General features: G+C 32.3%; 1 protein-coding gene across 1 annotated transcript in view; it reads left to right on the forward strand.

Moving 5' to 3' along the window:
* The window catches only part of LOC134249892 (polyunsaturated fatty acid 5-lipoxygenase-like), a 49,166-nt gene extending 37,888 nt beyond the window's left edge, over positions 1–11,278 (forward strand). Inside the window, exons 11-15 of the mRNA XM_062732249.1 lie at positions 3,405–3,516; positions 3,637–3,728; positions 4,268–4,444; positions 5,886–6,049; positions 10,764–11,278. Of these exons, the coding sequence (XP_062588233.1) occupies positions 3,405–3,516; positions 3,637–3,728; positions 4,268–4,444; positions 5,886–6,049; positions 10,764–10,878 (660 nt within the window). The 3' untranslated portion in view covers positions 10,879–11,278. The remainder of the gene's footprint in view (positions 1–3,404; positions 3,517–3,636; positions 3,729–4,267; positions 4,445–5,885; positions 6,050–10,763) is intronic.
* The last annotated feature ends 551 nt before the right edge of the window (positions 11,279–11,829 follow it).

Here is an 11,829-nt window from a genome sequence, read left to right on the forward strand (position 1 = left end):
CCCTCAGAATCGAAAATCCCTTGGGAGAAGGGGTGTTATGAACCAGAAAAAGTTCACCATGGCTTCTTTTGGAATTATTTTACCCCCCGCTTGAAAAGTGGGAGGGTATATAGTGATCGGGATGTCCGTTCGTCTGTTACGCGTTGGGGTACCCATCTCTAATCCACAACTCCTCTTACCACTGAATGAAATTTAATGAAGCTTTTACAGAATCTTTGTTACATAGTGCCATTTTGCACCTCTTTTTTTTACTTTTTGATCGGACATACATGTATTTCGGGTTTCCTACAGAAAAACATGGACACTGCCATTATTATACCCCCCGCTTGAAAAGTGGGAGGGTATATAGTAATCGGTATTTCCGTCCGTCCGTCCATCCGTCTGTACGTCCGTCCGTCCGTCTGTTACGCTTTGGGGTACCCATCTCTTATCCGCAACTCCTCTCATACTACTGAAGGAAATTTAATGAAACTTTCACAGAATCTTCATTACATATTGCCATTGTGCACCTCCTATCTTACTTTTTGATCTGACATATATTTTGGATTTTCCAGAGCAAGACATGGACACTGCCATTATATTCATATGGGAGGCGGGGGTATCATTTAGTGACCTCATTGCTCACAGTACCTCTAGTTTCTATAATATTGAAGAGTACCCATCTCTTATCCGCAACTCCTCCTATACCATAGAATAAAATTTTATGATACTGTACTTTCACAGATTCTTTATCAATAATGCCATTATGCACCTCCTATTTTACTTTTTGAACTGACACTTATTTCGGGTCTTCAAGAGCAAAACATGGACTTTGCCATTATTATCATATGGGAGGCGGAGGGTATCATTTAGTGAGCTTAGTGCTCACAATGCCTCTAATGTGATTTTATTTTTATGGAGAACTTCGGTATGTTACGGTGAATGTATACCAATGCACATGTTACTCATATGACAGGGTCATTACTTATGTCGTCGCTAATGTACCATAAAGTTCTAGACGAGCGTATGATATAACCTAACGTTTCACTTTTTGTCACAATCCCTTGCTTTAAAGTTTTAAAGATCCATTTTTGAAATAAAAAAATTAACTTCTTGTAAAATCGATGTGTTGCAAATGAACCTGTAACTGAGTTTTCAAGGAAAGGCTATAAAATGAAAATTAAGAAGATAAATGGAATTAAATATTCCCTTCCCGAAACCCCATAGATATATAGTGCTCCTTTCTCCAAAATTGTCATCTGTAAAAACAGGAATAATGAGGTATGCGATCAATATAGATGTCATTTTGAGGATCGATGAAAATGTTAAATGTGAAGTCAGATTTTAAAAAGTTTCTGTAAGGTGAAGATTACAAATTACAAAATGGTTTTAAATTTGCTAAGATAAAATTTTGCTCAACTCGCTAAGTGGTGTATATTATTTCTACAAATTTCGCGAAGGTGTTCCGCTTTTAACATGTAGTTTTGTTAAACCTTTTATTAGTTTAACATACATGTATCTTGTGCTGGTTTCCGTGATGTAAATTTCCTTTACCAGCACTGACGTTAAACTCGGTCAATTCCATCACTGTTGAGCACCAACGAAAACTAATGAGATTTAGCTGCTTCCGCCCAATTTATGACGTGAGCGGTCCAATATCTCATTAATAACAAACTAAAATTTAATTTTATCACAAACGATTTGACCTTAACCTTTTCTAACATTAATTGATATTTAGGTATAAAAAAAAATATGTTTGGTAAAACTCAAGATTTACTTTTATTGGGCATATAGAAATCCGAAGGGTATTCTAGAATTGAGGTCTTTAAATTCTTTAGTGTTTAGAAAGTTTAATCAGTTTTTTAAATCAAAAAATTAACAGTCAAATCTTGAAAGAAAAATTAATTCAAATACCTGCAGAAACGAAAAAATTCAATTCTGTGAAATATGTTGCGTAAAATTATATTTTAAGGTTTAAATTTATTAAAACTCGATATTGCTTTGCACATTATTGGTAAAGATTTTTACATTTCGAGAAACATATTAAGAAGAAAACAACTTTAAAATCACCGAGATCTTCCTTTCGACTGGACAAGTCCCCAAAATGATGTCACGGATAGGCTCGCCTAATTATTGCTTTTAGTTATAAATGTTTGTATTTTTGTAGTAGGACTCAGAAAAATCTATTAAAATTCATGATCACTATGTACTGGTCCCAGCTGACAAAGCAGGTTACAACATTGTCTTTGTTCGTAAGGCTCTTTATTTTAATTGTATTTTAGAGGAAATCAATTTACTTCTACAGGTGGTAATCCAACTTATACTCATTGCTCCCTTTCTAAGGAGAAAATTCTTCAAAATCATATGTCGGTTTTTAATATTCCAAACAACCAAAATGAATTTGAATTACCATGTTTATATTGGATTTCGAAACTTCGTAAAAATCCTTACAAATATACATAACGGGTTCCATTAAATGTTTTACAAAGCCTCTTTCTTTATCCCTCACTAAAATATTAACAGCAGTGAAGGAGAAACTTCAGGAGTACTGTACAACAATATATTATTTGAAAAGTGGTGTAAATCAGAAACTTTTGGAAAATTTGAAATCAATTTTTTTTACCAAAATCAATAAAATTAAAACTTTTCAACTCTATGTACAATCTTTCCCCACAATAAATTAAAGTCCAGGTTTTTTTAACATCATTGACATCTGTTTTTTTTTTTTTTGTTTTTTTTTTTTAATAAAAATGGAACTCGAAAATTTACTTAGCTTCATTTGCCATTTGCAAAAAAATTTGTTTAAAAAACATCCTGATTGTGCACCCAAATTCTCTGAAGTTGATATTAAAAAGATGCTTGAGTTTCTGATTGACAATATCTATGAGGTTTTTGGAGACAAGGTTTTTTCAACAGTTTGTTGGAATACCCATGGGTACCCATTATTAGCAGAATTATCTTTGTATTCATATGAAGCATAATTTATTCCAAATCTTATGCATGAGGAAAAAGTCTTGGTGTGGCCTTTAGCTCGATATATAGACAGCGCGTATTATTAATAAACAATAGTTATTTCAATTCATATGACGACACGATACATTCCAGTGAGGTTGGAATAAAAGACACCACAGATTCTGAAACATCTGTTTCATATTTGGATATTTAACTAGAAAAAGACTTTAATAGTAATCTAACAACAAAGAGAGTTTGAATCTTTTTTTAGAATGAGAAATATTCATTGCATGATGCGTTAGACAGAGAGTAACTGAATGTAGGAATCTCGGGGGGGTTGTTACGGTTGCCCGTGATCGCTGCATGCAGGTGGTCGCTATAACAAGTGTAAAGGTTTTTCTTTTCAAATGGGTAAGAAAAAAATTAGGGTTAAGTATTAAAGAATGCTTTTTGTTTAAAATCTGTATTCACAGCTATATTGCAAGGATGGAAAAATTCTGCCAACGTTTTACCAGCGTGACGATAGTCTAGATCTATATGAAGCCATTCACAGCTACGTCAGCGAGTACATCACTCTCTATTACGGTGGGTATCAAGTTTTTTTCTGATTCATTAATTTATTTCCATGAATCACATTTAAACTTCTTGGAAATCAAATGAGTTGATTTACTTTGTAATTAATTAGAATTTTCTTTATTGACACAGACACTAAAGAAAAAATTATCGAGGATGATGAAATACAAAAGTTCGGACGCGAATTATCAATCCCAAAATACGAAGGAGGCTGTGGAATTTTGGTATGCTACATGAGTACTTATTTCTTTTCTTTAAGGTTTTTTTTTTACTCAAAAAATTATTGACCATTAATTCAAGGGGATTGGACACATGTTACAAACTTTAGTTGAGATCTTCACCATTTTAATTTATGGATGCCTTTTCCGTGGATATCAAATAATGACATTGATGATGACATCCCCTCATGTCAGGGCGGATGACGTTATGAAAAGTGTATAATTGCTAATTAAGATTGTTAGTTCATGGTTATTGATATATTTGCAAAATCCATAATATATATTGTTAATCTTAAAGTTCAATAGAATAAGGAAATTCCAGTACAAACAAGATATCAAGTAGCCAAACGTTTGAATCAGTTTCTATTTGTGTATCAGAAAAATAGGAATGGTCGTACAAAAATGTCATAATAAAAATATCAGAAACAATTTACTCCGGTAATTTGAATTATACAATCAAAAATTTTGCTTTAGATATATTTTTTATTTTATTATTCACACCATATATCCTATAAAAAGTGATATTGTTGTTTGATTACCATAAGGGTGTTCCTTTCAAAGACGGGAAGTTTTGTTCAGCAGAACAGGTGGCGCTCGTCTTCACTTCCGTTATTTTTACCAGTAGTGTTGTACATGCTGCTATCAATTTCCCTCAATACGATACGTACGGATTCCCCCCGAACTATCCGATCAAACTCAATGGAACGCCTCCTAAAGATAAGGTAAGTATTACATTAATAAAACATAAGGTAACATTTTTTAAAATATCTTTACTCATAAATACTACTTGGACAAATATTCAAATCCCACAAAATGTTAAACGTATCATTTATGATCTGAAACTTCTTTTTTTTTTTTTGCTTTACTTTTTCAGACCTTTTTGTTTCAGATTGAATTGTTTAAACATTTCAACTAATTACTGACAGTCATAATGTATAGTATTATAGTAGTTTTACCTTCTACAGTTTGCATTTTCCTTAGTCTTCAGAGACTAGGTCTACGAACAATTGTTGGAATCTCGATGGGTACTAATTGTGTTGCTTTAATTATTTGCTGACCTGTTTTTATATTCCTATGCACATGATGAAGCAGAATTCAAAAAGCTTTTACATGAAAAGAAAAAAAAAAACAGTGGCATTCAATTCGATATTTAGATATAACAATCAGCAATATTCATTTTGAATTCCTACGTTGATTCTATATATCCCATTGAACTCGAAATAAAAGATGCCACACAGTCGTCACATCAGTTTCATATTTGGATACTTTACTGGCTAGAGAAGGATATGGGGATAACGAACAATATTCAATATCAAAGTCTATCAAAGTCTATAAAACAATACAAAATAGGAGCAGAGCAAACGCGGACCTCCAAAACATCAGAGGTGGGATCAGATGCCATGGAGGAGTGAGCATCCCCTGCTGACCGGTCACACCCGCCGTGTGCTCCTTGTCATGATCGGGAAATAACGAAAAAATAGAGACGATAAGGGCCAACTAACAACAACATTGTATAACAAGCAAGATTTTCATCGTCAGCTTTCTCTGTTTTTGTAGTTACATTCCGCTATCACATACATATGATGTGTACGATGCTATTCTCCAGAGCGTGATCTGAATACGATATAACCTATGATATAGTCAGATATTGGCTGACGATCAACAGGAGATGCTTAGTCCTCTTTGGCAACCGATCTCACCTTTGAAATTTCCAGGATCTCCGTTTTATGGCCTGCTCATAGATTTGTATTGCTTGTAGAATTTAGGAGATCAATAAATGTTTATTATCTTTACCCTTTTTCATGATTATTTAAAAATGTTCAGACGTAAAACTATCGAAGGTTTGTCTATAATGTTAATCTATAGTTCTACTGTACAGTAAAAATCTATAAAATGGATGTACCAGTCGTTGTTTAAGACTTTCGCAAATAAAATCATAAATGTTATTTAAAATATTAAACCCTTGGAATTCAAATTGAAGAAATCTATTTATATTAAACCCGTCTAATGATTCCATAATGATTGCAAATAACATTCTAAATATTATTTAAAATATCAAAACCTTGGAATTTAAACTGAAGGAATCTTTTAATATTAAACCCGTCTAATGCAGTTGATGAAGTGTAATCTGTGTTACGAGGGGTCCTGATTCTTACTTTTCAGAGGCCGCTGAAGGAAGAGGAAGTCGTGAAGGCCCTAGTCGACAAGTCTACGGCACTGGATGTTATGACTGTGGTATCAATTTTGAGTGAACGGGCTACTAACGCTCTGGGAGACTTTGAAGTGGACTATATATATGACCCTCCAGCAGTAAAGATCGTGGAGGAGTAAGACATCTGTTACTGAGTCAATGGGAATAATGTTTAAAAAACAGTTTTTAACTGAAAACTGTAAGGGGGATTATTCAAAACCTGAGCAACTTGACGGTAGCCAATTTCTTAAGTGGAATCTCAGAGTTCTGATAGTATGTCATGAACTAATGTTTATTGATTCAATATTTAAGAGCAAATTTTGAAACGAGACAGGCTATTGACAAATAAATTAGTTTAAGATAAAAGACTACCAACAGTCATGTTGAAAGTCAGTATTTTGCAAATGCTATGGTCGATAAACTGACCTTATTTGCATATCACGTGTCTTTAGGTCAATTGTTGACTAAAGTCTTTCAAACAAATGTTAGGCCCTCATTTTCACACTGAGTGGTTAACGGATTTTTTCATGACAAGCAACACGGACGACGAAGGATGCTTATCGCTCCATGACACCTGATCCTAACCAAATACGCTGATAGACGATTAACGACCAATGACTGTTCGAAAGTTCCAAAAGAGAGATGATTAAGGATGAATTCTTTTGATCATTTTACCCCAAGTGGGTCTTCGTACTTAACCATGTCGTAAGATTCAAACTGATAGCAATTTACAAACAAGTTCTTACAGTTTTTATGATTAACATGTTAAACTATATTTATTTTTAAATAAAAAATCTTTCTATGTTGTATTAATGACCAAGACGTGTGCAAAAATACGATATTTACGACATAGGCTTCAGAATAAAAACACATACTTTTCATGCCTAAATGCCTTGATTTATTTTCATTAAATGCTGAAAAGAAATAGGGGGTGGTGATATAAAAAATATCAAAACTTTCTTATATGTGCAGTAACCCCTACTTTTCATGCTATGAAAAGGAGCCATAATACCTAAAGAAAGTGTACAACAATTTTCTTAAAAAGTTTAATCGTAGAAATATGTTTTTCTTTGGTTTTTCGAGCAATTTTCTAGGGAAAAATTTGCCTAATTTTGACACTGGTAAACAACATTTTTGGGCACAATTTATTTAAATGGTATTTATTTGCTCATATTTTGCTTTCATAATCAACTTTGCAATTACTTTCAAGTAAATCTAAGCAAAATTAAGTTTAAAATTGATTGTAATTATAAGTTTATGGGGTATTTTATTGACTAATAGCATTTTTAATGAAATTTCCCATGCTCTGTTTTGGCCTATTTTCGAAGGGTTGAATCTCTCTTAGATGAAAACTAACATCTTTTCTTGTCTTTAAATTATTCCTTGGATATTACACTTTCAGAAAAATATAAGCATGTGGAAAGTTTAATGCACGTTTTTTTCGGATATGAGAAGAATACATCCTTAAATTGAAAAAAAAAATCATAGCTGTTGGTTCCTTATGTTTCTAGAAATTTTCCACTAGGCGACCATACAACTTCATATCAAATACAAAAATATATTTGTTCCCAAAATTAATTTTACATATAAAAAAAAAGTAAATTTAATTTACTACAAAATACCATTCTTGTCTTAGAATTTCAAAGCTAGATTTAAACCAGAGTGCAAAATTTTTAGAAAGTCAATTTGTCCTCTTAAGTTTCTTATTAATAAATAATCAGTAAATGGTGAAATATTTTGATGTCGTTTAAATGTAGAAAACGCTTTTTTTATTTTTCAGATTCAGACAAAATTTGAAAAACATCAGTTCAAAGATTCGTGATAGAAACAAGAAGTTGGTGAAAAAGTATGATTATCTTCTGCCAGAGGAAATTCCAAATTCCACAAGCAATTGATCCTCCTTGGTGTTTCAAAGCTTTCTTTTCATATACTATTCTAGGATACAAAAATAGAAAGATTTTATAACGTTATTAGTTTCCTGTGAAATCATTTATTTTCGTGGTGATATAGTTTCCATTGTTTTCGTTGTATCAAATCCCCTTGAACTAATATGTTTTTCTCAAACCACAAACATCTGACCCCAGGAAGTCATTTATCAGCATGAAGAAAGTCTTTAAAATCTTTGTTTAGAGTCCTATACTCTCCAAAGAACATTAATAAGTTAAAATTTAGAAGATCGTATGTATGACATTATCTTAAATATTTAGTGAATATACCGAGTGTCCGCTTAATAAACATATTACAATTTAATAAAATGTAGAATGATGTTAAAAAAATATAAATGAATGTGTGGGGTTTTTCAAATAAATGTGCATTTATTAAATATTTTGTTCTATTTTTGTTAAAAATCATGGGTTTTAACTGAAGAAACCAATATTGTTTGAAGTGTAACAGCAGGAGGCGCGTTCTCGATAGATACTGTGAAATCACAATTTTTGTGAGGTTTTTGTGTGGGTTTTATTTTTGTGGTATGAAAAAGAGCCACGAATTCACATTGCGTTACGAAAAGTGAACATTTCATGCTGCTATATAATGTTTATCCTTTAACAACTTAATCATATCCCCTCCAACAAGTAAGTTTTACTTTAAACCACGAAAATTTGACCCCAGTAAAATACGACATAGAGATTTTACAAACTTATCTTTTTAGTTAAAGGTGTCCCTGAAAATCAATTCTTACTTACCTGAATAATGCAGAAAAGGTTACTCTTGAATGTACATGTACAAGACAAGGAGAAGAAAAATACAAGATATGTCATAATCCACACTCAATCATAAAGCAATATTGCCAACAGCCAACATCAAGGAAAAATGTTATAGTCAAACGAGAAAAGAAAAAGAAAACGCAAATCACCTGCATACAGAGTATATATATCTCAGTTGATTCGTTACGCAAGAGCATGCTCTACGTATGAACAATTTCTAAAACGAGGTAAATTATTGACAAGCAAGTTCATGAAACAAGAATATCAGCAGTCTCGTTTAAAGTCATCATTTTGTAAGTTCTATGGTCGATACAATGACCTTGTCAGCAAATACAATTTATCATTGAGTCAAATGAGTCAATTTATCATTGAGCCAATTGTTAGTCCAGTATTTATACACTGAATTGACGACGGGTTTTTTCGTTATTTCCTGATCATGACAAGGAGTACACGTTGAGTGTGACCGGTCAGCAAGAGATGCTCACTCCTCCATGGCACCTTTTCCCACCTCTGATGTTTTGGAGGTCCGTGTTTGCTCTGCTCCTATTTTGTATTGTTTTATGGACTTCGAGATTGAATATTGCTCGTTATCTCCACATCGTTCTTCTAAGTTCAGATGCTGTGGTGCCGACACTGTTCAAAATTTTGAAAAAAAAACAAAAACAAAAAAACAAAAAACAAAAAAAACGCATCAGCTTCTGACGATCATTATTCATGTTGAAGGTTTTAATTATATATGTATGAAAAAAAAAATTATATATCGCAAATTTTGTACACAACTGGGGTGTTACAAAAAAATTATGCCATCACTAATGATTAAAGTATTCTTAGAGTGATCAGTTTTTGCAAAATAAGTATTATAGCTTATGCATTTGCCTGCAAAGAGGAATAAATATATACAAGGAACGTAGGTGAGGCCTGCTACAGGATTAACTAGGATATATATAAATATAAGAGTGATCAACCTTCCATATAACTATATTAGCTGATGCATTTGCCTGCAAAGGAAAAAAATAAACGGGTATGAAGACTGCAATAGAAAAGCATTTCACATAAAAAAAAATTGTAGAACTAGCAATCTTCATTTTAGTATTGTTCATAGTAGATTCCAGTGTAAACTTTAAAGATATACGAGTATTGAAATAATAGAAACGTAGTACATATATCGTGTGTATGAGCTAGTAAATGAGCTGCATTTTATGTAAAACGTTATGCATTTCCTCATTCTATTTTCTTCCTAGTTCCAATGAGAAAAAAATAATGAAGAAAAAAGTATTATGGATTGGCAAAGCATAGAATGAAAAATAAACACATTTCTTACACATTTCATCAAGCAACAGATTTTCGTCTCGGTGGAAAAGAAATATATAAAGATGCAGCTCCATTGTTTCTGGAATCTTTTACCGGTACTAGTATTTTGGGGCCTACGAATGAAGGTTGAGATTTTGTTGTCGTGAAAATTAAAATAAAAAAAGACAACAACAACCAAAAAATACATGGGAATCAAAGGCGAAAATAAAACAACTTGCTCCATTTTGTGATCAAGGTGCACAACATTTATTACGCAACTTAAATTAGGGGAGGAGAAAATAGAGGGAAAATCAGAAACACATGTATTTGATTTTGTTCCCAGTAAATCTAAGGAATATTAAGTAGTCTCGAGTGTGTTTTGTCTCAAGATTTGTACATGTACAAATTTATATTACTACTTCATGCGTTTTGCCATTGATTCTGCGTACATAATCAAGGTACTCTTACTTGTATTTTGACGGCTCATATCGGCCATCGTACTTTTGAGCTTGAATACCGTTCGTTATCTCCATTTATTTCATGTATTATATTCTGTAGATTCTAATTTTTTGCAAGAACTTATTATTGCGAATGGGCTCTTCAAATTCAAATCGATAGAAGAATAATTAGCAAATAGACGAGTGATCACGAGATTTTTCAAAGATTTCAGCACCATAAAAATAGAGGCGATTAATTTTATTTTGCGTGTGGTGCCTTTCGCGAAATTTCACGATAATTAATTCCACGCGTATATTTAGGAATCAACAGTAGCGTCGCTTCCTTATTTTTCTCTTATAGTTCTAATTAGGTGGAAAACGACTTCATTTTATTATGGTTATATATTTTATTTTTCAGATTCATACCGGATTTGAAAAACATCAGCTCAAAGATCCGTGAAAGAAACGAAAAATTGGTTAGAAAGTACGATCATCTCCTGCCAGAGGAAATTCCAAATTCCGCCAGCATCTGATTTTACAAGATGTGAAATATTTTCTTTTGACATATTTTTCATTTAGTATAACTGTAGTAAAATTCTATAACGCCATAGGTCAACTGTGAAAACACCAATTTTCTGGGTGGTTTAATTTCCATTTTTCTTCATTGTATTAAATCCCCCCCGAACGTATGTGGTTTCCATAAACCACGAAAATCTGACCCCAGGAGAATAAGTGATTTTACAGCAGGAAGGAAAGTCATTTAGAACCTAACCCGCTTTTTCCTCCAATCAGTAGCTGCTAAATTTTCATATGATCTAACTCTTACTTAAATCTTATGTTAATCCCTATACTCACCAAAGCATTGCTGTAATGATAACAGTGACTAAAAGGTTAGAATATCGTGTGTAAGACATAATTAAGACAGTATTACATGTATATATGAAAGTGAATATAAGATTTAATAAAAATAAAAGATGTAAATGAATGTGTATGTAGTATTTTTCTCAAATAAATGTGTATTTATCAAAGATTGTGTTCCTATTTCCTTTAAGTTATATTTTATCCGAAGAAGCCAATACCTTTAAATAGATTTAATTTTGAATGTAAACTTCCGCCATTCCTCTGAGATCAACATTATCTTATAGCTTTATGCTAGGTTATAAACTCATATTATTTATTTTAAGGCGAACTGTATATTACAGAAAATTAAACGCAAAATTCTCGTGTCTACTTGTTAGTTCGAAAAAAAGGAAAGTTGAGGTTGGAAAAGTTTAAAACATCTTGTTTGTCTTACACGTTGTTGACTATAATTATAAAGTCAGTAAAACATCTAAATATGAAACAGATGTGGTACACTCTATTGAGTCTTTTTTTTAAGTTCACAGAGACATGAAGTCGACATACTAGTATGTATGAAAATATATTGTTAATTGAATAAAAAAAAAACATCGTCAATATATCTGAATATCGAATTGAAGGCCACA

This window comes from Saccostrea cucullata, unplaced genomic scaffold (assembly GCF_032062105.1).
Source record: "Saccostrea cucullata isolate Sc308-1 unplaced genomic scaffold, CSIRO_AGI_Scuc_v1 ctg1539, whole genome shotgun sequence".
Classification (NCBI taxonomy): Eukaryota; Metazoa; Mollusca; class Bivalvia; order Ostreida; family Ostreidae; genus Saccostrea; species Saccostrea cuccullata.